This window comes from Pangasianodon hypophthalmus, chromosome 22, assembly GCF_027358585.1.
Source record: "Pangasianodon hypophthalmus isolate fPanHyp1 chromosome 22, fPanHyp1.pri, whole genome shotgun sequence".
Classification (NCBI taxonomy): Eukaryota; Metazoa; Chordata; class Actinopteri; order Siluriformes; family Pangasiidae; genus Pangasianodon; species Pangasianodon hypophthalmus.
In genome coordinates this window covers 17869978-17894320 of record NC_069731.1, presented here as the reverse complement: position 1 = coordinate 17894320, position 24343 = coordinate 17869978, and the positions used below count along the sequence as shown (strand labels likewise).

Here is a 24343-nt window from a genome sequence, read left to right as displayed (position 1 = left end):
CATTCTGGGAAATGTAGTTTATGGGCGTTGTAGTAGATGAAGCCACAGCCTTGTTGCCTAAAAGTTTGAAGTTGAACCAAGTCGGCTGTGTAGAACAGGTGGGTTTTAAACTCGCCCCGGTTCGGATGCTAATTAGTGCTTCCTGATAGTATCTAAATCTAGAGCTTTATGAATCGGTTGCTAACGAGGCTCTCAAGTTTGAACCTTTTCCTGGAGTTTAGCTACAACTTCCAGGAAGTGAAGAGTTTTTCGTTTCAGGCGCCGTGAGTACCGCTTAATCTTAAGGATTTCTACATTATTATTAATGTTACTAATCTATAACGGTATAAAGATGTCATATTTGGTCTTTTTAGCATCTCAGTTTGACAAATTAACACAATTTCGCTCAGTATTTAGTGCTAGGAATGAGGTGGATCGAGGCGCGTGCTCAGATATTTGCATATATGTAAATATATGCATATATGTTTACAGCTGAACTGTCATGTGCACGCGCAGCGTCATGTTTATATAACATAATGACGCTGTGGGACTTACAGTGAGCGCAAAAGTTTGCATCCCCTTAGACTTGTAAGTTAGAAACATGTAATCTATAGCTACAAGACCTTTAGTGTGTTAGGGTTTTACAGATGTTTCTTTGCATTCAGGGTCAAATGGTGGTCAAATGGTGCATGTCAGAGTTCCTTCATTCTTCATTAAGTGCTTTATCCTGCTCAGGGTCACAGTGGATCTGGAGACTATCCCGGGAACACTGGGCGTGAGGTGGGAATACACCCGGGATGGGATGCCAGTCCACTGCAGGACACCATGCACACACACACACACACACACATTTACACCCAGCACAGCCAGTTCACATAGCACCATGTTCCTGAGAGGAAACTGGAGGAAATCCACACAGACATGGAGAACGAAACTCCACACAGACAGTAACCCGAGCTCAGGATCGAATGCGACCCGCACCACCAGTCCGCCCCATGATAAAATTCTAATAATGAGAGTCATATAAGTTCCAAAATTTGCATCCCATTTTTTCTAACATGATATACATATTTTGGATTTGGACTCTTTCTAAAATGTCCGTCTTCAGAACTTGAGACTGAAAGAGTTTTTTTTTTTTTTTTTTCTGTTGCCTTTATGTGCACTTATTCCAGGATACACACACCTTTCATTTTTTTACACTGAAAAATAGAAGGTCAATTTTCCTTTTTTACATTATTTTGTTTAGCTATATTTAGCATTTGCATAGTTCAGGACTCATTTGTTTGTGATCATATGAACATGATGTCGAGTGCGAAAGAAAATGCGCTCTGAAATCTGTGATAAAATTGAAAATTGTGTGCAGCTGAATAATTGTGATAATCATTTCAGCCATTATTTTGCAGCTCTTAGGCCTTTTAGAAGTTGAGCCGCGTAGATGACCTTGAGGTCTGACGATGGCGTCCCACCCTCAGACGTGCCCTGAGTTAGGTGCGTACACTAAACTAAGCCTGAGCAAATGTATACACACTTTCCGGTTTTCTGATAATGTCCAGTGAGTGTTGAATTCAGTGTGTGACTCGTACTCGCTGTTTGATCCCAGGTTCAGGACACAGGAAGTCGGTGAAGGCTCAGCTGTTGGCATCTCAGCAGCTCCTGGTGGCGTCTCTCTATAACTTGGCGCCGCTGTTAGACTGCGTCCTGGCTGCGGGTCTGCTGTCTCAGGATAACTACCACGAGGTGAGGGCGGAAAAGACGCCACAGAAGAGCGCCCGCAAGCTGCTGGAGATTGTTCAGGGTCAGATGGATGAGAGCGGAGCCGCGCGCTTCCTAGAGTGTCTGCGGGAATGTAAGCAGCATTATCCACGTCTGTGCAGCTGGCTGGCTGCTGAAACAGGTACAGTGTAACCATAGGATACTGTCTGTATTTCACTTTTCATAAAATAAAGTCCAGAATTATATCCACTAATATATAATATGCGCTAACACTATTTTATTTTATGTTTATAGAGATCCAGCGTGGACCAACAGGTTTGTCTCGTTTTATACTCATCTTAAACAGTATGCTATCATTTTAGTGGGAATCCCTCAGGGTTCGATTCTGGGTTCCTGTCTGTAATTCCTTTCGTTTCTATCACTTGATTCTTTTTAATAGCATGACCACTTGATGCTTACAAATAATATTTATCTTGTACTCAGTGGTCACTTTTAGAAAACAGAACTCAGATAGGCTGTGACATTCAAACGATGCTCGACTGGTATTAAAGGGCCCACTGTGTGCCAAGAAAACATTCCCCACACTATTACACCACCATCACCAGCCTGAACTGTTGACACAAAGGCATTCATGCTGTTGATGCCAAATCCTGACCCTAGCATCTGCAGCAGGAATTAGGATTGATCAGATATTACTCTAATCTTTAACTGTCTAGTATTCTGAGATGCTTTTCTGCTCACCGTGGTTGTAAAGAGTGGTTAAATTACCATAGCTTAGCTGTCAACTAATCCGGGCCATTCTCATCTGAAATCTCATCAACAAGGCATTTCTGCCCACAGAACTGGATGTTTTTTGTTTTTCGCACCATTCTCTGTAAACTCTAGATAATGTAGAAGATCAGCAGAAGATCAGAAGATCAGCAGTTTCTGAAATAATCAAACCTGGTACCAGTCATGCCATGATCAGAATCACTGAGATCACATTGTTTTCCACATTCTGAAGTTTGATGTGAACATTAACTGAAGCTCTTGCCCTGGATCTGCGTTATTTTATGCATTGTGCTGCTAACACATGATTGGGTGATTGATAATTGCATGACTGATAAGGTGTACACACTTTCGTAATAATGTGGGTGTGTGTATAAATTAAATGGCAGTCAAATATATATTTTTTTAAATGATCTTTTCTGGCTTCTCTCAGAGCGGAAACTGCAGGCTCAGTTCTCCTGCCTGTGGAGCCGCCTGGGCTACTCCGTGCTGCCCGTGTCTCTGGCTCTGTTCTCCAGCAGCACCCTCACACAGTTCGATCTGGAGCGGATCCAGGCGGCACCGACCCCCATGCAGCAGAGCCACATCCTGCTGACCATCTGCCTTACTAAAGGAGAGGCAGCATGCAAGAGCTTTTATACGGCGCTGTACAACGAAGACCCTCAGCTCGCCGAGGACATAAACAGTAAGCAGTCGCATGCAGGGGGATGAGTGGGTCAGTCCTCCTGCATAGAGCAAAGTGAAAAGCAGCTGTACTGTAATGTGTGTGAGCAGATCATAACACTGAGCATTCTGGGGTGGGGGTGGGGCCTCAGATTCATTCAGCTACATCCACTTTAATCCTCATCAAGAAATCCAGATTTATTGATAGAACCCCACCCCTTTTTTGCTAGTAAATCAGTGTTGTATTGCTTGCATTTTCATACTGGAACCTGATAGGCTATTGTAGTTTATGATGTAGTAACTTGTACTAGTCGACTAGTTTCAGGTGGTGCGATTAAGATGTTAAGATTATTACTTGTCATGCTGGATGAGATTCACATAAACAGAAACAGTCTTCAAGCATTTCCATTCTCATTTTCACTTGTCATTATTTAATTTCCCTAATAGCATTTAATCATAACACATTTTATAAATAGGATTCCATTCAGGCCAGCACATAAGTTTGATCTTCCATATTAGAAAGCTAAACTGAAATAACATACATTGACGAGAGGACCTATAGCAGTTTAATGAGTGATGTGTTTTTATTTTTCAGTCAGTAGTTCGTTAAACGATCTGTCACTGAACAGCAAAGAGATCAGCAGCATTGGCGTGGCAGTAGAGGAGACGCGAGACACAGCAGCAGGACACCTGCCTTACTCAGGTGAACGAATATTGCCACATAGTGCTCTTCGATCATGACGTCCCCGTACAATGCTAACGAATGTGCTTTACTGTTTTCAGGAGTGCTACAGACGGTGAGAGCTCAGCTAGGCGTGGCTGTGGGAGATGAGGCCAGGCTGAACGTGTGTGAGCTGGGGGTTGCAGTGGGTCTGCCACATCGCACAGTCAAAGAGTGTCTCCTAGAGGGGGTGAGCTTAGAGGACGCGGCCCAGCTGGAGGCTCTGGTGGCTCTGTTCATGGAAAAGACTCAGGACGCAGACCGGCTCCTCCGCAGAGTGGCTGAAGTTGATATTCGAAGTAGGTCGACCATATAGCTATCGCATTTTCATAACGTTTGCAGACTGAAAAGCAAAAAATCCACAATATGATGTTTAACATGCCATGTAGTGCTAACTGATTCCTTGGCTGGTTGATGTAGGAAAAGGGCTATATCCTTCATAGCATAGTTTATTCTGACTTTTCTCAATTCTGTATTGTTTTCTAATTAAATGCAAAAAAACATACACTCAAATGTCATTCTCCTTATAGTGCACAACATTATTATATTATACCCTCTGTACTGAGCATATATTCAGCAAATCTGTGTAAAGACGAGTTAAACCCAAATCCTGGCTTGTTTAAAACATGTAAAATCAAGGAGCAAAACAATAAACCATGCTGTGGGTATCTAGTAATTATAACATTCAATCAGTGAAATTCTAATGTAGTGCTTATTTAACTATTAGTTTTCTTTGTTTAAGAAAGCAACACGTCTGCTTTTATTCATTTACTCACTATGATTTATCATGTTCTCCAGGCGTGCAGCTCTCTGAGCGAGGCTGTTTATCCCTGAAGCTCCTGCAGGACGCTGATGCTCTCCTCCGTGGTGGGAGCTACAGTCACTGCCACACCTGGGATTATCTGCACGATCATGGTCACGTGCACGGTGCAGACTGCGGTGATGATTGCATGTTGTGGACCATCTTCAGCTTCCTGGTGTGGGATTGCCTGGCTGAGGCTGTGGAGGAACCCAAGCTGAAGCCAAGCAGTGGCCTTGCTGCGATGCTTCAGCAGCTGCATGGCTGCGCTCAAGTGGACACGGCGCTCCTGCAGGAGCTTGAGCAGTGCTGGAGTGAAGGAGGAACTGAGAACCTGCTCCAGAGCGTCAGGGTTCTGGCACAAATTCTGAGGGACCTGCACCCGCTACATGCCGGTATCCATCTGTCGAGTCCTGTGGAGGGTTTGTATTCCTGCTGGACCCGGCTTCACAGGGTCACATCTTTTCAGGGTGTGTCAGTCCGGGCCATTCGGAAAGTTCTGAACAGTGTGGTGGCTGCGTCGACGCAGCAGCAGGACGCGACTCCTCGAGCTCGACAGTACAGAGAGGTGTGTGTTTATGTTGCACGACTGTTAGATACAGTGCAAGCGGAAAGGAGCATTACAGATTTCGCAAATTCCTCCATTGCGCAAATCACCCAGCACATCCGTCTTGTTCTCTCCGGACCTGCTTTTAACTCACAGGCGTTTGATGCAGGAGTTTGGAACCGCTTGATGTCTCTGACTGAGTTTAATCCTGCGCAGCTGGGCCTGGGCCCTCTCATGCAGCTGCATCAGGAGACCCTGTCTGACCTTAAGCAATACCTCCAGCCAGGCGAGTGCCACAGTTTCCACTTCGTCCTGGAGTCCATTCAAATGCTCGGATCACCGCGGCTGATCTCTGTGAACAGCACCAGGGGGGCAGTGGCCATCGACGATGGTGTGGAGGAGGACTTTTATTTCAAAATATCCGAGCCGGCTTCCTTCCTGGTGCGCCTGCACTGCCTTGGCTATGAGAAAAGCAAAGGGCGCTTTGAAGTTCACAAACCCCGTTGTGTGCGCATTTCCCGGCTCAGCGAGGAAGGATTACGGGCGATGTACTACTTAGGCGGGGAGGTTTTAGCACAGGAGGATGATAAAATGTGGATTAGAGAAAGTGGGAGTGGATGGTGGGAGGAACTGCAGTGTATAGCACTGAGATATTCTGTACAGCTCCAGGAACAAGGCTGCTGTTTTACAATCACGACAATCAATCAAGAGACAGAGTGTGAAGTTAAATTCATCTACAGACGCGGGAGGCTGTGGGCCATGTCGCAGAGAGGATGTGAGGTGATTTGATACTGTACTTTCAACCAGTCCCATGCCCTGATCACACTGACTGCGTAATATTTAAAGCTTCTTTCACATATATACTGTTTAGTCTTTTTTGAATGGAACCCTCTTGTGTTCTCTCAGGTTCTTTAGATAGGTTTGAACACAACAATTGCACTCGGACAAAAACAACCGGGCCAAGATCATCTGACTGAGGTGGCCTCAGTCCACTTTCAAGTAAACAATTCGACTCACCTGCAGGAAGTAAATCAAACATGCCGTGTATTTTGGGTTGCACATTTTTTTGTAGCTGTGAGCTGAGGCATTACCTGAGTCAATACACAGAGTTGCACAGGTACCATGTGTTCTGCATATTTGGAGAGATGAACAAAAAAATTTATGAGCAGCGTCTCTGTGTTCTCCATGCTCAGGTGATTTTTGTATTTCTTTCTGCACTTGACATAGGTTTGTTTACACTTTAACTTAACTGTATTTCTGACCAATGAATGAAAGTGGTTTAGGAGGACGTTTTCAGCCCTACCTGGCCTCAGCCAATGTTTTTTGTTTGTTTGTTTGTTTTTTGATTTGTTGAATTCTGTGTAGCGTGAAACCTAAAACCTAAAGTCTTTCTCACCTATTAGTCTTTCTATACCTCCTGTTACCACATCATTTCAAAGATACCTTTGAAAGACTGCTTCACAGTACGCCAAACAATGCATCTGGATAGTTATTATGTTTTAGGATTGTTGACATTAGAACACACCGAGTAGCTGGCTGATAAGATACAGCTAAGGACTGAAAGGAAATGTACGTGTGTTACAGTGCTGTTACGTGTCAAAACCCAATTATTGCTCCATATCATGTTACTGTTATGAATTTCTATGAATTTCATGGTACTCTTAAAGGGAAAGTGTTCTAATTACTGTTACATTCACTGTTACTGTACATTGTTACAGCCATACAATAAAATGTTTGTCTAAAATTTATTGACATGTGCAAAATTAAAAACTAAAACAGCCAGGGAGACAAGAATGAAAGAATGCAGGTAGTGTGTAACTGTAGCGTCCCTCCAGTCCTCCAGTCAGTCAAGCTATCGGACGTGAGCTGACAGCGCAAACCAGCCTTCTCCTTTCAGTTTATCCACCTGCACAAAACACAGACATGATGATAGATGATGTATTTCCTCTTAGATCATGGCTTTACATGTGGTTTACCCCTTTTAGTACCAAGCTGTATGTTTAACTGTATTTTTCTAAAAAGTCATCACCTTTCTCCGCATCAAGGAAATTTAAAATGGCCAACAACATTGTGGAATTCAATGCAAGGTTATCTGCACAGAACTTCATTGTAACGGTTGGTAACAGTGTGAAATGTGTGTACCTGTGTATTAACAGACTGCTTTTGTCTTCCCTCTACATTTTGTGGAGAAACTGCTTCAGCTGACCTGCAGGAAAACAAAATGGTTTAAAACCCTGTGCAGCTGCAGAGAAGCATGCTGCTGAGCTTTATCTTACAGCAGCAGCAGATTCGTTAGTGTGCATGTGACGCACCTTCTGCCGTTTGTCCTGGCGTGAGAGGGCTGGGCTCTTTCAGGTACAGACACGCACACTTCAGGAGTCCGCCTTCCAATAACTGCAAAAACAACAGTTTAAAAAAAATTTTTTTTTGTTATTTTCTTATTTATTTTCAGTTATGAGCAAACATAGTATATATAGAAACCCTACATTTTTTTCTAGTGGTTCTTAATGTCTGGTGAATTCCAGGGATCGCTGAAACATAGCCAAGCGGTCCATACTGTTTTAATTTAGTTTTGTGTGAAGAAATCACAACCAACCATTATCAGAGTTATTACATTTATTATTAAAATGATGTCAGCTTGGATCTAATGTGTTCTGTCATTTCAAGCTCTACACTCATTTAACCATACACATTTAAACAATATACATGAAGTAAATCAATATCACGGAGTTCATTGGATTTAGATTACAGTCAAAGGTGTTCCTGGCTGCAAAAAATTTAAGAACAACTTAACATTAATTAAAGTATCTCAAATTAATGAAATAATATTCAAGACATAGATAACAGTTCACGCCCATGAACTGTCTGATACTGGAACGCTTCATTGGTCGTTACTGTTTACAAATTTTATTACTCATTCAATATTGCTCAGTCTGAGAGCAGTTCCAAAAATGAAAACATGGCATTCCTTAATCATACTGGCACCAGATAGTAGTTGGTATTGACGGTAAAACACACACACCTGTGTGAGGACTGGTGGAGTGTGGGGGTATGGGGGAGATGGAGGGAGAGGCGCTGTGAGATGTGGTCTGTCTCTGCTGCTCGATAAGCTCCAGCAGTTTCGCCCTGGCTGCTGCACTCTGTCTGTTCAGCTCCTGAAGTCTGTCCTCCATAAGCCTCACTGAGGAATCCTCCACACCCACACACTGCCAAAATAAACACACACACAAGTTGGGACTGTCTCCGACTTTAGTTTTAGACATGTTAATACAAATACAATTAGAAAGCATAATCCACATTACTTAAGTAAAAAAGCATGTTTTTCTCTGCTCGAGGGAACATCTTGATTATACAAAATGTGTCATAGCACTTTTAAATGTAAGCAATGGAAATGACAATTCCGTAATATCATCCACAGATACTTAAGTATTTAGGCAGGTGAGTAATTTACGATTAATGAAATGTTCCTATCATTGAAGCCTTTTTGAAAAATACTGTTACACAAGACAATTATGTATAAATTTAGTGTCACATGGAGTGATTTTCATCACCAGCCTTTCCAATAACAAATGAGCAAAACAGCAGCAGAGCAGCGCAGCCGGACTGAGGAGGAGATGAGTACATTCATTAGTTTAATTCTGGAAAATTACGTGATGTCTGTATATTAAACGGGAAATTATGGAACATTAAAATGGCATTTCCTTGTAGTCTCATGTGTCTCATTGCTTTATTTTTATTAATGTTAACTGCAATTAAATAAAATTAACTGCAAGCATACTTCTGTACTTCTGCCCACAGACTTGCTCTGAGACAGAAGAGGTACATTTTATCAAAAACAGATGCTGGTAGAAAAATTCACAAACATCTTTAATGCTTTATTGCTTACATATTTTGCACTACTCTTTGTTAGAGGCAGTTTTTTATAATGCACAGAAAAGTTATTAGTGTGGTCTGATTTTTTTTTTTTTTTTTTACTAATTAAGAATCATTTCGTGTGCTATTTTTTGCATAGACTGTTTGAAAATAAAACTTCACACACACACACACAAATCACACTAAATATTTCTAAGCATTAGTACTAAACAAGCTTTACAATACTGAGTAATGTCACCTGTTGTGTGGGTCCAGCAGGGGGCGATGCACGTCCGTCTGAGCATTGTGTAGGAGAGGCATGGTTGTGCCCCAGCTGAGCCCGGATCACTGCGTTCTGACGGGTTAACTCCGCTATCTGCTCCAGCATGGCATCCTGGGATAGCTGGTTCAGCAGCGGGGCAGGACGAGGCAGGACGCTCTCGGGCAGGCTAGCGAATGAGGACGGAGTGCACGAGATGTCCGACTCTCCTGGTGAACCACTGCTTGAAGTGTGAGAGCCCTCGAAGTGCAAAGATCGGGCGCGTGCTGTCGGGAGGTGAATCGTTTCAACAGTCTGAATCGCTTCTGATGAGTCATTAGTCTGTTCGTTTGTGCTTCATGATCAATTATGATTTATTGTTTAACTGCCAGTGTAAATTCATCTTCTTTATCTTACTACAAGCAACAATGATGGAGAAAAAAAATACATCTGTTATGAATGTTGCTTTAGAAATTTCAGCACATGACCTATTTAGGCCATCTTACACTCACCTGTAGGCGGCGCTCTGCTGTCTCTCTGGTGTGGAGGAGAGAGCAGCACAGCAGGAGAGATCGGGGCTGGCTCCTCTTGGTCTCTCTCAGCACTGACAGGCTGGAGGCTTCCACCTGCAATGTCACACACACACACACACACAGCAGAAATTTGCTCACTGATAAAATGTGGGGCTGTGATGGATTAGACTGGAGTGCAGCCGACTGTTCTGGAGTTACACTACAACATTTTAACAAATAACCATTTTCATCTTTAATGTGTAAAAAAGAACTATGAATTATAAACTCCACTTTTATTCAAAATGTTTTAAAGTTTCATTTACGTGATATTTTATCTAACTCAAACTTTCATGTCATGTCATATGCTCAGAAACTAAAGTTATGAATAAGGAAGTGAAGAAGTGTAGGACAGCACGTGCCATAGAATTGGTCTGAGAAATTTTTTGTGCCAATCCTTTGGATTTATAGCATCATACCTAATTTGTATAGATTTGAGAAAATCTCAGTTCAGATGCTGCTTTGTGATAAATATTGGACCTCTGATGTACCTGTAAGCTACTGATGCATGTAATAGCTAATACTAATAGTGTGTGGTAGCCCATACTTGGTGTGTTTTCCTCTTCGCCCTGTGTGTCTCCGTCTTTTCCCAGCTCTCCCATTGTAAGGATCACCATGTCCAGCCGCTGTTCGAGTTCAGCTATCCGCTCCTGCACATTCGCCTGTACAAGAATGCCAAAATACTCAGGCTCAGCTGAACTGGACACTTCAGTGCATACAGTTTATGGCCATAAAAGTGCAATGAGAGCACAAAAAAAAAAAAGAACAGGAGTACTGTGGGAGAACAGCTGACCTGTAGGGCAGCGCTTTCCTCTCTCAGTGTGAGACACTCCGCTGTGAGGGCATCAATCAGGCTTCTCTGCTCCTTCATCTCCTCTTCCATCCTCTTCCTCACATGTGCCTCCTTTTGCATCTCCTCGTCCCTCTGAGAGAACAAATACATGATACACTCGGCAAAAATTTTTTTTTTAAAAAATGAGCAATCACACTGCTGACTCAGTGCTGATGTGTGTTTCCTCACTCGTCTCAGATGACCAACGATGCGTCCTAAAGTACCAACAAGAGCCACAGAGAAGCCAGTAAGGCCACGGCCATGCTGAAGCTCGGGTTGCTCCGAGGGTCCAAAAAGCTCCTGCGGCTCCAAGCAGGCCAGTTCAGTCTCCACCTGAGCCAGCATGTCCTGCAGCAGCTCCAGGCTCGACTGGTTAGCACTCTGAGAGCTAAAGCCTGAGGCTTCAGGAGAGCGCCCTCTGGTGGTTCTGAACGACCTGCTCTTACCACCTGAAAGACAACTGGCAGTTATCAGATTACTCAAGTGGACATGTAAACACAAACATATTACTAGCCTGGGCACCCAGGACAAGCAGATTATACATTCAAGCTATCAGTTTTGCTTAATGCTCACCAGCTGTTATTTTTTACTTTACTCATTCAACAACCAGAGAAAGAAAAAAAATCTCTACTTCCTATTGTCTTTCAAAAAGAAACTTCTTTTTGTTTAAGCGTGTTGCTCCATTTGGTTCATATATTTCTCTGTGAACATTCAGGGGTAAAAGCATCAGCATATGTGACGTTACCAGAACGAGAGGGAGACGGTTCAGGATTGAGGACCTGAGTGACGAGAGTGGTGGACTGGTCTGCCTCTGAATGAGACTGCCTCGACTTCAGACGCTGCACAGCCAGGGTTGCGTTCAGAGCTTTAAGATGGAATAAGCCAAGAAAAATAAGAGAAAGATTTGTAAAACTTCTCAGGGACTTCAGTGAGAGTCTATTGACAAAGTGTTTTTACCCGCATGGTCCTCTGAGCTTGTTGCGTTACAGGGAGTCTGAGGAACGTTCTGCTGCTGTGGTTGCTGAGTTGTTCTCCAAACAGGAGGCTTTGCTTTACACGTTTTTCTCTTCGGCCTATAAAACAGTGCATGAAAAGCTGATTAGCAACTGGCCAGACTTGTCCTCTTATGAATCTGTAATAATAACAAGCATATTAATATGGAGTATATTAATGAGCAATAGGGACCTGCACATTTCACTGCTGAAGCTGACCGAGACATCCTGAAGATCTTCCCCATGCTCTGCTGCAGAATCATCCACTTCATTTAAAGCCTGAAGAAATAAGATTTTACATCAGGTCATTTACTTAAAAACGACAACACCACCACCACACACACACACACACACACACACACACACACACACACACTTGAATTAATGCAGTTCCTGATGAACATTTTCCGGAACAACGTCAACGTTTAGCAGTCAGAGGTCAGAGGTAAAATCATAACTTTTAAGTTTCTTAAGTGCTTTACGATTTCTCAGTAACATAAGCAGCATTTTTTTTTTTTTTACCTTCATGAGAGATAAATGAGAGGCTAGTGACGGAATGACACTTTATAATCATGTTACTGGTGATAACAGTCACTCCGCTTCACATCAGGCTGACATCACACCATCCTGTCCTTGATTATTTCCCTATAACAGCATGCCTCAAAGAGTTTTATTCTAAATACAGTAGGCATGAAATGTCTGAGCCTCGAATACCTGATGCATGTACAGACAGCCTTAGTTGGCACTCGGTACCTGTTGGTCCATTACTGATTGGCTGAGCAGTGACAGCTGTGTTGGTGGATCCGGTTTCTGCAGCACAGGAAGTTCAGAATCCGACTCGCAGTCAGGCGCCATGGTTACGCTCGGAAAACCTGGAACAAAACCACACACCGCACAGACAGAGTTAAGAGAATACGCCTCAAAGACATCAGTAAGTATGATGAGGAAATAAGGCTGTACCTTTCTGTCTGCGAGGTGCGTCGCCGAACAGATCCCTCACCACCGCCAGTGCTCTGTCAGACCGCGCGAGAACGTCCTGCAGCTCACAGTGATCCGAGAACACCTACATACACACAAACATGCCTGGTGTAGCAGTGCCATGTGTTTCAAACCCCTAAAAAGAGCCTATAAAAGAGACACTGGCTGCTTAAATCATCTCTGAGCTTCTCTTCTGTCAGTGACATGAGAATATTATTGAGTGCTTAATGTTAATGTTGATTATTTTATCAAATTAGACACCCAAATTATAAGATTACAGTATTTTGCAGATTATTTTTTTTTTACTGGTGCTACACACTTTTTTTTTTAAACAACTTTTAGTGTGACCAATAGGCTAAATTGCTAGAAGAGGATGTGACCTGCCCAAATCAGAGCAGTCAAATTGTCAATAAGGCCAGTGTCCATCTCTCGCTACCTGAAACACGCGCTGCTCACCTTTTCTGCACAAGGTGAATCAATGTCAGTGTGTGGCATCAACTCCAAGGTTTGGTTCTGGAGTTGATTTTTAGGTTTCAAAGCCTGGAAACAGCGAATCGACTCTTTTTGGGATCGACCGCAAGCTCCTTGACTACTTGATACACAGCATGTCTTAAAAATTTATAGTGTGTACGTAAAAGACAATCAAACAATGTAGCTACTTATGAACCGATTGATCTCTCTCTCTCTCTCTCTCTCTCTCTCTCTCTGTGTTCGTATGTGCATGAGTTCTCTCTCTCTCTCTGTGTGCACGTGTATGTGTGTGCTGTGTGTATGCTCTCTCTCGCTCTCTCTCTCTGTGTTTGTGTGCTCTGTCTGTGTGTGCGTGTGTGTATGCTCTCTCTCTTGCTCTCTCTCTGTGTATGTGTGTGTGTGTGTGTGTGTGTGTACCTCTCTGAATAATCGCAGTCTGCTCTGGTCTAGTCCAGGAGGGCTGGCCTGCCGGGGCTTTCTCTTCTTCAGCGCTTTCTCCCTCAGCTCCCACTGTGCAGCAGCTCTGTTGTGAGATCGGTGCTGGTCATGGCGCCTGGACTGAAGAAGGAAAGGAGTTTTAATAAAACACACAAACAGAGCAACACAAAGCTGAAGTGAAGTGAGCAGCAGGACCTTCTTACCAGTTCCTCAGCTGTAGCTCTGTGCACTGACAGGTCATTAACTGTGCTCTGAATGAGGAAGAGAAAGAAGCAGAATGAGCAAAACGACCAGGATTAAACATTTATACACATCTCATTTAAAAACTAATCACTTACCACCCACTCTTTCCTGGGAACTGACACTTTCTTCGCTCGCGCTGGTCTTCTGTTAATCCGCACAAACGACATCCCTTTACAACATAAAAGTCATCACTATTACCTTAATAACGCTGTACAACAACATAACAGATAACAGAAACATATTTTCATACAGAAACATTAACGTAGTCCTGAAAAACCGAAAGTAAAATGATTTAAAAGCGTTATTTTAGCGACCAATCTAAGGAAGGTAGTCAGAAGCGCGAGCCTGTCAGCTAGCTAACTGTGCTAAAGAGCTTCTTACTGTTTACTCAGATTAGCTATAAAGCTACCTAATGCGCTACGCACGAAACACAGAAAGCTAACAGCTGGTAGTAATTAGTGAATTGTAGCTTTACCTCTCCGGATATACAGGCAGGAGCTTGTGTTTTGTTGCTATGAGCTGATGGTGAAGAAAGCAACTGATCTTTTTAAAAACCACCGCCAATCAGCGCGCGCTTCAAAACAAAAGTCCTAAACGGCCACTTGTTAGCAACATTAGCATCAAATGTCGTCCAAAATATGTATCGCTGAAAAATTATATTAAAAACAATAACTGTATTTTATCATAGATAGTCGCTCGATACAAGTTTGTGCAGCCAACTTTTTAACCTTTTTAACTGTAAACTACATTTTACAGCATTCATTTTTTTCAGGAACATTATTAAATTGTGTACAATTTTATATAATATTACATTAATAATATTAATATGATTATATTATATAATCATATTAATATTATATATACACATACTTTTAATAAAACCTTATATATATATATATATATATATATATATATATATATATATATATATATGTAAAATTTTTAATTTTATATAAAACTTTCCATATATATATATATATATATATATATATATATATATATATATATATATATACACACATACACACACACACACACACACACACATATATATATATCTTTCTATTCTATCTGCTACTTGTTTTTGAATTGAATTGAGGCAACAGTGCTAGCCACTAAGCCACCATGTACCACCCCCCAGTTTCCATCAATATACATATATAAGATCACCTGCAATGAAGACTTCACATGAACTTTCACAGTCCTGAAAGTAGACCTACTAATGAAAATACTTCATATTTCTAAGAAAACCTTCTAGTTTAGAAAGGCTTCATTCAATCATCTTCAGTAAGTGCTTTATCCTGGTCAGTGTGTGAGATGGGAATACACCCTGGATGGGACATCAGCGTCATTCACACACATGTTCACACACTCATTCACATCTGGGGGGAATTTGTTGTAGCCAGTCCACCTATTGGCATGTTTTTGGGAGGTGGGAGGAAACCAGTGAACCCGGAGGAAAATCACTCAGACACGGGGTGAACATGCACAGAAACTCTTCACTTCCTCAGAAAAGTATTTTGGTCCCAGGTCATATATAAATAGGTATCAGAGCACTAAAACTTCTTCTGTAACTAACTAGAAGACAGAATATGTGATTTGATTCAGCTGTGCATGGATATTGGCATAATTTTAGTAGCTACATTTTCTTCAGCTTTCAAGTCTGCGCTGATTTTACATTTGACTCTTTTTGTCCATCAGGTGGTGGTGTTGGACAACAAGTTACTATCCAGTGCAGCTCCATTTTCCTGCTAATGAACACCAGGGTAATTTGTTATTTAATCTAGAACTGGTCTTTCCTTTAACAGGTGAAGCAGAAGTGGCAGCTGTTCTCCATGTAAGGCAAAGCATTCACTCATTCAGATCCACAGCTTAGATGACCAGAGATAGGCAGTTTCAATCTCAAAACTTTATCAGCAGTGTGTGAGGCATGTTTTAGAAATTCCTATCTGGCCCTATCTGTATCTAGCTTAAGGACTAAAACCTTAAGTTGAAACCTAATGAATGGGGGGTAAAAAAAATTCTAATAAAAAATGACTAAATGACACCATATCAGTGCAGTTCTGCAGGGGTTCTGACTCCTTCTAGTGTAAAATAATTACCATGGGCCCCTTTATAATCACAGCATAGATTTATTTATGAATATGATCCAACTATCCAACCCTCTCAGAACGATTCCTTGTCTCTGGGGTGGTACCTCAAGCATTCACATTTTGTGCCTTTAAAGGTGCATATGGTGGATCTTTAAAGCTATAATCTAAATCTTTTTATAGTCACATTTCCAGGTGAAGGATACATATTAAAGGTACAAAGGATAGGTGTCCCACCCCATTTGATAAGGAAAGGTACAGTGTAGTGCCCATTTTTCTGTAAGTGAATATGCATCAGTACTCTATATGATGCACATTATAGGAAAACCTGGCAGCATGGTGGTACAGCATGCAGCATTCCCGCCTCACCGCTCCAGGGTCCCTGGTTTGATCCTGAGCTCAGGTTACTGTCTGTGTGGAGTTTCTGTGCATGGTACAATCATGTCTGTGTGGGTTTTCTCTGGGTTCTCCGGTTTCCTCCTACCTCCTGTAATGATTGGTGAATTATTGTTGCCCTTAGGTGTGAAAGTGTGTGTGCATGGTGCTCTGAAATGAACTGACATCCTATCCAAGGTGTATTTACACCTCATGCCCAGTGTTCCCGGGATAGCCTGTAGTTCCACTGTGACCCCGACCACAATAAACCAGTTACTGAAGATGACTGAATGAATCATAGTCAAGTATGTAGCATTATATTTATTTATTGGAGTGATTGATTTTTTTTTATTTCTGATAGATTAAATTATAAATTATAACAATAAATTATAAAAATAATGCATTAATAATATAAGTACATCTTTGAAAGTAGTTTATATTCATCTTAACCACCAGGCTATACATCACTGCCCTACACTTTTCCACAGTTCTGTTGAATGAATGAAAGAATTTTTGCTAATAAATGCATGAGTAATTAATTCCCTAATGATTCCTACAGGAACTTGTGCAAAGGTTGCACCCAGACCACCACATGGGGGTCTAAAGAGGACAGGCTCCACACAGGGCTATCCAATGACACTTGTTAGCACTGGCAACTGGCAGAGCTGTAAAAAGTCCAAAAAAGGTGGTGAGTGCTGGATTGCGCATGCGCAGACACCAACCTCCTGAGCTGGGCACGATGTCAGAAATACCTTCAGTCCATCATTGCCCTGCTCCGAGCCTGGAGAACAGCCGGAGAACCTTCTGTTTCTAGAGGATGACACTTGAGAAGTCAGTGGCGGATTGAGGAGGACTTCAGGGAAGGTTGAAAAAAAAAGTGCAGGAATGGAGCAGTGAGAAGGAAATTTAACTGGAGTTGTAAAGAAAGGAAGAAAAGGGGGATTTGGGGAGAATGCGCGCGGAGCTGAAGCGGGTGGATTACACACCAGAAGTCCGTGTTGGTTTCTCTCTGTCTCTGGGGGAAGACATTTGAGAAGCGCGTTTTGGAGGACACACACACACACACACACACACACACCGCCTCGCTTCCACAGCGCAGAAGTTTGCAGCTTTGCAAAGGATTGATGCACACCTTGCCAGCAGTTTTTAACACTGGATCTTCTTTGCTTGATGCTTTTATTACTACTGATTAACACACCAGGTATTTATCAGCTTGAATATGCGGCAAACTTTCATTCACACTCATGCAAACTTGCTGGAAGTCTCATGACAGCTTTTTCTGACCCACTGGATACTTGTGGATGTATTGGTGTGGATTTACTGCCAGTGTGTTTACGGATCTAGTCATTTTTGGCCTCTCCGACAAATGACCGACACATCTGTAAAGCTCTCTCTCACTGTCCTTACTCATCCTTCATCTTTTTACCAAATTATTTCCGCTTCCATAAAGCCGTAACAGCGGCAGCATGCAAACCGCGGGGTTCCCGATGGCCCTCGCGGTGCTTTTGACCGTGTTAGCGGTGATGGACGTGAAGGCGAGCGGGGAGTACTGCCACGGCTGGCGGGATCCGCAGGGCGCGTGGCGGGACGGTTTCCAGTGTCCTGAGCGCTACGACGCCGCCGAGGCGATCATCTGCTGCGGCAAGTGCGAGCTGCGTTACTGCTGCTCCAGCACCGAGGCCAGGCTCGACCAGGGCACCTGTGACAACGACAAGCGGGGCAAAGAGGAGCCGGGTGCGGGCCACGAGGAGGGCAAAAACTCCGGGGCAGGTAAACTGGAGCGCCCGTCAACCATGTTACCGGCTCTAGGTGTCTCTTTTTGATGCGTAAAGGCGCACAATAACCTACTATCTCCACACTTCTACAGTAAAGATAATATAGTCAGATCATTTTGCCTTCATCTACCAAATCAAAAAAACAAACAAATTACAATTCTGTGGCAAAAAAAAGGGGCAGTACAAGCATGAAGATCAGAATTATATCACTGGATGAGGTGAAAATGTGTACAGATTTACAAAGATTCAAATGTGCTAGTTAGACAGATGATTCATTAAATCTGCAGGGTGAAATTCATGCCACTAACAGACCTGTCAGAAATGTACGTTGGGGTGGCAATGGGGTGACAAGACTTATTTCCAGCCACCCACATAACCACACCCCTGCTAATACTGTTCACTTTTTCATATTAAATTTTTTTTCAAGTGATGTAATGAGTGATCAGGGATGTGACAGAAACTTACCCTGTTTTCTTGCTTAAAATTAATTCCATATTTGGATAGATATTGCAAGATAGTGATGTCTATAATGAATCCCTTTACTGAACCGACTTCTATAAAGGGTGGAATCAGTTTAAGTGAATCGAAGTATGCATCCAAATCTCCACTGAGAACAGTTTAAATTGCAGTAAGATTGCAGTCTAACCTACAGTCACATTCTTTTCAGGAATTTCATGTCAGTTTATTTAAAACAACCCGCTGCTCAGGACTAGGAAAGAATGTGTACTTGTGTGTCTAGATAATATTATTATAATATTTAGATTACCCTATAAGGGTTAAATATCAGGCTAGTAGACGAGAAACTACTTGCCTTTAAACACCAACTTTCTACAAGTCAGGAGACACAGAGAAAAAAAAAAGAAGTTTTGGCAATTTGTCCAAACTTTAGATTCGTTCAACTTGCGAATTGACTCGCTTATTCAAGGCACTTAAAAGAGTCATTTGAACTGACTCATTGGCGAATCGCCCATAATTACGGATCACTGCATCATCCTCGTTGATATCCACACAGCATGTCCTTTGTCTGCACCGAGTCACAGCAGCACTGCTTAATCAAGTTTTGCATGGCCCTGATTGCTTTAATTCCATGAGGTTTAGCGCAAACTCTAAGGCCTGGACAAGGGAGTAACTTATCCTGTATGAAAGTTGTGTAAAGGTCGGAGGCCCTCGGGGGCTGCCAAAGCTTTCTTCAATGAAAAGGAAGTCAGGTTTTTGGTTTCATGCATCTAGGAGAGAAAATTAAAAGGAGTTCTCAATCCATCATATTGCATCCTTTTCTAACAGTACAATAGTGCTTGACTGTGACAGCTGCCATTGAATTCGTCTGCGCCTTGGCAGGGCTGCCACGTTGTTCTGAAATGTTCCAGCTCAATCACGAGTTTAAAAACAAAAATCTGTTCCAGTTCAGCCTGAACTGTAACTCTGTACAGTATCTGTGATTTTACCAAATGAATGTATATATATGATCTCATATCTATTGCCTCCCCACTAATGGACAGGGTAGTAAGATTTCTGCCATAGGAGATGCTTCTGGCCAGAGGAGTTTGCACTTTCCTTTTTCTTGGTAACACGACAAGATCTGTATTTCTTGAGAGAGAAAAAGAGAGGCTGGTGAGGGATCAGTGTTAGTAGCTGCTGTAATGCAAGTGATAACAGGAACTTGTCTAGCGGACATTACACAACATTAAATGTAACTATAAACCTTTAAAAAAATGTGTTATTTATTAATAAATTAAAAACTGGCAACTTGTTGTGGTATGAGAGCAATAAAACACTTCAGGACATGCTGTTATAGGAAACGAACCCACTTCAGGGTGTAACAGTAACTCTGCTTTACGTCAGACCGCATCACGCCAACCTATCATTGATTATTTTACAATAACAGCACACCCGTCATGTCTTATTCCTTACTTAGTTGGACACGAAGAGTTAATTGAACACTATAGGTGTTAATTCAGCACTGGGGATTTTGCTGTACCATTCTATCCTGCCCAGCGCCTCCATTAATAGCCCACTTGGGAGGAAATGTAAAATCTGGACTGGCAGCATTGCAACCCTAGAAAGCAAACCCGGTCAGTTCACGTACACAAATGGCAAATTGTCCCTTGTGGTTATTAATAGCAGAGTTCACTCGGCTCGCGTGCTGCACAGCAAGAGGATCCAGTTCGGACTTGACTGGATCTCCATAGCGACAGCGCTGCCCGCCTTGCATGTTCATAAACAATGGATCATGTCTAAGGCCTCTGAGGCACAAAAAAACACTTTCCAAGCGTGAAATGGATGTCTGGCGGCCTCGCTTGGGGTTTTTTTCTGAGTGCTGAAAGTGCAGCCTGGAGAAATCTTAGAAATCCTATCAGCAGTGAAGTTTTAGGAAAGAGCTCTCGTTGCTAGAAGACCATTTTGTCGACTTCTACAGTCAGTGTGCTGTGTCACCAAAACCAGCCGGTTCACCTTTACATCCTTGAAAGCAGGGATTAAGCAGGTCTGATATAAGCAGAAGAAATGCTATACACTGCTAAAACCCCACAATTAACATTTCAAACTATGCACTTGCATCCAGTTGCATTTATAAATAGGTGTTACGCAACACCAGGGATTTTTCTGCATAAATCCACAGTCAACATTCAGCTTCGTTTTCTTATGAGGATTTTCAAGAGCTCCACAGATCTCCCTCCTTCCTTATTTCTGCTTTGCGCTTACTAAAGACAACACTGAGAAACCTGAACTAGTGAGCCCATAGTTCAGTGGTGGAGGGGAATCACCCGAGCAAACAGAAGACAGCTGCAGTCTAAGACCATGGGCTCTGACACGATGTCTGGCTCTGCGTCCGCTGCTCCAAGTCGAACAAAAATGCAACAGGTGTGCCCTTATGTTAAAAGAAATCGCCTTTTAAAGAGACCCGAGAAGGTCAGGAGGAGCAAACACATACTGTATCTTGGAAAATTCAGTCTTTATATACATGCTTTAAATCCCAAAGCTATGTAGTTTCTCTTTAAAATAAACAAATCCACAGTCCATAGTTACAAGTTCAAAGTCCAGCTTTAGGCGGGACCTAGCTGGTGGAATGATACAAACCTCAAAACCAGCTATTCATTAGCATGGAGCCTCCACCACTACCCCAATTCTGTTTAAAGCTACGGCATACGATCCATACATCCTAGCATATCCTGGGCATGCCATTTTGTGGTTGAAGGTCACTGGTTTACGGAATATCCCTCTGTTTTATTCACACGTTATGCGGTCAGGGCATGGCTAAAGATGATCCTTTTCACACAGTCCCATGCAAAGCCTACATGGTTATTATAGATAATATGCATACTAATCACACACACATTGACACAGGCACAACCAAGACAACATTCACTAGCACATGTACGTAACACACCGTGACAGCAAGATCAGAAAGGTCTCAGCTGCATGCAGTAGATTAGAGCTGATCAAAACGGTGTTAATTACTGTTAATGAGCAACTCTGAACCTCTGGGGACACATCACTGTCATGCCTCTTCACTCCATCTCGCTCACTCTCATGTGGACCTGTGAGCCGTGTATCCTATTGATTTGACATACAGCTGCATATGAAAGGTGTTTTATATGTCTCATGTTTTCACGCAGAATGGCGGGGGACTGATCTCTTTCCCCACCTGATGTTATGCTGCTTTGTTTGAGAAAGTCTGTTGTCTCTGTTGTTGTGAAGGCAACATCAGTGCTAGATTATATTTCAGTACAATTTCCACAGCGATAATAAAGGGACAGTTGCACAATGAGCAGGTGTAAAGTGGCAAAGTATAAATGGAATTGCAAATAACACGTTTGATTCAAAGTTTGATTCAGCGTCTTCACATTTTAAAGGTCATATTCCTTGGTGTTGTGTTAAACCCAAAGTAACCATCTTTATCTCTTTCTCTGACTTTATTTCTTTTGCAGTGCCCATCTATGTGCCTTTCCTGATCGTGGGGTCGGTCTTCGTGGCATTCGTCTTGCTCGGCTCAGTGGTCGCTGTGTGCTGCTGTCGTTGCCTCCGACCCAAACAAGAACCTGCCTCGGGGGGTGGGCGTCTCCTGGAGTCCATCCCCATGATGACCTCAAGGGGCTCCTCCTCCCGTCAATCGAGCACAGCCACCTCATCCAGCTCTTCAGCCCCACCCGCTGCCACTCGCCCAATCCCTGGCCCTGCTCCCGCCCCCATTTTGCGCACCCAGGCCTCGTGCTGCCTGCCACCAGATGCCAGCGTCTACGTCAACATGCCCACCAACTTCTCTGTGTTGAACTGCCAGCAAGCGACGCAGATCATGCCCCACCAGGGTCAGTTCCTGCATCCTCAATACATCGGTTATGCCCACCCAGTCTCGCCCACCCCGGCCTTCCTGGACCCTACTCAGGGTGCCTACAGGGCACTGCATTCTCCATTTCCTCCACCCACAAGTCTGACAAGCGTGACAAGTGTGACAAGTGTGAGTGGTGACCAGAAGCAGCCGTCTGTGACTATATGAGAGGCTCTTTGTGTGTGTGTGTGTCACACGATGGAGGAGCAGAAGTAAAGTCACGAGGACCCTGAATCCTGGGTCAGTTCAGGGCCAGGAGCAGTGTTGTGTGTGTCATGTGTGCTGCAGACAGTGCGGGTGCTGTTTTTGTGTTGAGAAGACAGCCATGCGCTCTGCACGCTCCTATCATTAGCACACATCATGGAGAAAGGGGACCCTGTGCAAATGCTGCCTCCTTAGGTGCCTGTCCCATTTCCTAAAAAGTTTTCCCTCCAGGCATCTCTACCTAAGGTGGTGCAACACGCCCCCCCACAACCTTAGATTCAGTTTCTTGCAGTACAGATATACATATTAGATCTCGTTTATTAGGCGACTACTGAAGCCACTACTCCAGCGGCACCTACTCCCCAGAAGAAAGCGCCCCATTTACCCCGACTTGCCTTCATTTTTTATGATTTTTAATTTTTCAAAGATATGTGTTTCTTTTTTTTTAAATAATTGAAGGTGTTTTTTTTCTGCAGAGAACACCTGATTAATTCTAATATAATGTATTATTTTTTGGTTTGAGAATTTAAATAAAAAAAACCCAAAGTTGTAACATCTCACATCTGACTTGTTTCTTGTACTGTTCTAAGATTGTCTGGATAAGAGTGACTTTTATTTTTTCCCATAGAACCAAGTTACTTTACCGGATTAGCCGAACTTGACTAAATAAATAGATATAATAAATAAATAATAATAAATAATATTATATATTATTAATATGTTAATATATTAATATTATTAATAAATAAACAATATAGCAAGCTATTTGTAGTTACTAAAATTGTACACAGATACACACAAAATGTCTCCAAGCTGTGATAAAATGGTTTCTCAGTATGGCTATAAGGGCCTAGTAGAAGTCCAGTTGCTAAATTATTTGAGGTTGATGCTAACTGGAATTAGTGTAATATTAGCTGTTTTAGCTGTCTTTTGTTTAGTAATCTGCCAACACATCTGAGGTAAATGTTGCTATTCTTGGCAATTTTGTCTTGTTTTCGTTGTCGCTGTGCCTTTTCAATGTCTGTTATAAAGACTTAATGGATAAATGCCAGTTAAATCATCAGCCTGCAGGTTTTAGCTAGCTTCCAGTGACCTAGCGACAATGTTTTTATGACTTCAATCACTGGAACAGAGAGTTTTATATGTTGAAAAGCACAAATTCACAAGTTTCATTTAAACGTGTCATATGTTTACATTGCATCTACAGAGAGTTGTTAATTTTACAGGAAGATCCAATATGGCGGCCAGATGGCCTTCACATCGCACATGACGTCATCTCTAAAGTGAGTGTGTGCCATAATGTTGGCACTGCGAATATGTGAGCCTGTGAATGTTTGCGTCATAGTCAATGTAGCATGAGTGTGTGTGTGTAGACATGCAGAGAGTTTTCATGTAGATTCCACATGTTCCCTAGGAGGTGTGAGTGTATGTAATAGTATGTGTGTGTGTGTGTGTGTGTGTGTGTGTGTGTGTGTGTATGGAGTATATGTAGTGTGTAATGGGAATCACAGGTGGCGTGATGTGAAAAGCAGCCCAAGCTCCCTTTTGGACGCTTAAACTCTAATGAAGTGAGCACGAGACACAGACTGTGACGCTCCACCCCCCTGGTCAATTCTCTAAACGGAAAACACACACACTTTCTCATGCGCCTAAGTGCTCACTCTGTGGAAAACACACTAAACGCACTGTCCCTGTTCCAGGATACATACTAAAAAAAAAATACAGTATATACATTTCAAAGAAAGGTGTGT

The 24343-nt window shown here is 42.5% G+C and overlaps 3 protein-coding genes across 5 annotated transcripts; 2 read left to right on the top strand and 1 right to left on the bottom strand.

Annotated features, from left to right (window-relative positions):
• Positions 1-31: 31 nt before the first annotated feature.
• On the top strand, positions 32-6792 carry LOC113541192 (uncharacterized). Of its 2 annotated transcripts, XM_026938031.3 has the most exons (9): positions 45-263; positions 1383-1467; positions 1580-1873; positions 1987-2007; positions 2894-3145; positions 3719-3826; positions 3907-4143; positions 4643-5970; positions 6097-6792. In XM_026938031.3, the coding sequence occupies exons 2-9, from the start codon at positions 1434-1436 to the stop codon at positions 6103-6105; spliced, it is 2283 nt and encodes a 760-aa protein (XP_026793832.1). In that variant the 5' UTR covers positions 45-263; positions 1383-1433; the 3' UTR covers positions 6106-6792. The 2 variants fall into 2 exon arrangements, with proteins under 2 accessions (XP_026793831.1, XP_026793832.1); XM_026938030.3 differs by having other exon boundaries at positions 32-98; positions 4643-6792.
• A 129-nt stretch (positions 6793-6921) lies between these two features.
• Positions 6922-14422, bottom strand: spice1 (spindle and centriole associated protein 1). Of its 2 annotated transcripts, XM_026938033.3 has the most exons (18): positions 14300-14422; positions 13920-13993; positions 13785-13832; positions 13561-13701; positions 12655-12757; positions 12448-12566; positions 11888-11973; positions 11660-11775; positions 11448-11567; positions 10892-11151; positions 10664-10795; positions 10418-10532; positions 9814-9927; positions 9302-9588; positions 8213-8396; positions 7503-7584; positions 7333-7396; positions 6922-7096 (listed from the first exon to the last, which is right to left on the bottom strand). In XM_026938033.3, the coding sequence occupies exons 2-18, from the start codon at positions 13989-13991 to the stop codon at positions 7043-7045; spliced, it is 2097 nt and encodes a 698-aa protein (XP_026793834.3). In that variant the 5' UTR covers positions 13992-13993; positions 14300-14422; the 3' UTR covers positions 6922-7042. The 2 variants fall into 2 exon arrangements, with proteins under 2 accessions (XP_026793834.3, XP_026793833.3); XM_026938032.3 differs by lacking the exon at positions 14300-14422 and having other exon boundaries at positions 13920-14268.
• Positions 14423-17009: 2587 nt separating this feature from the next.
• Positions 17010-23152, top strand: LOC113541063 (protein shisa-2 homolog). Its single transcript, XM_026937847.3, has 2 exons — positions 17010-18059; positions 21991-23152. The coding sequence occupies exons 1-2, from the start codon at positions 17756-17758 to the stop codon at positions 22554-22556; spliced, it is 870 nt and encodes a 289-aa protein (XP_026793648.1). The 5' UTR covers positions 17010-17755; the 3' UTR covers positions 22557-23152.
• The last annotated feature ends 1191 nt before the right edge of the window (positions 23153-24343 follow it).

What these genes read in the sequence shown, in the direction of transcription:
- LOC113541192 (XM_026938030.3), top strand. Translation starts at nt 1,434, where the DNA reads ATGGCGTCCCACCCTCAGACGTGCCCTGAGTTAG. An exon ending in GCTCGCCGAGGACATAAACA is followed by an intron (nt 3,146 to 3,718) that starts GTAAGCAGTCGC and finishes TTTATTTTTCAG; the next exon opens with TCAGTAGTTCGTTAAACGAT. An exon ending in GGCTGAAGTTGATATTCGAA is followed by an intron (nt 4,144 to 4,642) that starts GTAGGTCGACCA and finishes CATGTTCTCCAG; the next exon opens with GCGTGCAGCTCTCTGAGCGA.
- spice1 (XM_026938033.3), bottom strand. Translation starts at nt 13,991, where the DNA reads ATGTCGTTTGTGCGGATTAACAGAAGACCAGCGCGAGCGAAGAAAGTG. An exon ending in CGCACCTCGCAGACAGAAAG is followed by an intron (nt 12,567 to 12,654) that starts GTACAGCCTTAT and finishes GTTTTGTTCCAG; the next exon opens with GTTTTCCGAGCGTAACCATG. An exon ending in AGCAGTCTGTTAATACACAG is followed by an intron (nt 7,097 to 7,332) that starts GTACACACATTT and finishes TGTTTTGTGCAG; the next exon opens with GTGGATAAACTGAAAGGAGA.
- LOC113541063 (XM_026937847.3), top strand. Translation starts at nt 17,756, where the DNA reads ATGCAAACCGCGGGGTTCCCGATGGCCCTCGCGGTGCTTTTGACCGTG. An exon ending in GGGCAAAAACTCCGGGGCAG is followed by an intron (nt 18,060 to 21,990) that starts GTAAACTGGAGC and finishes TTTCTTTTGCAG; the next exon opens with TGCCCATCTATGTGCCTTTC.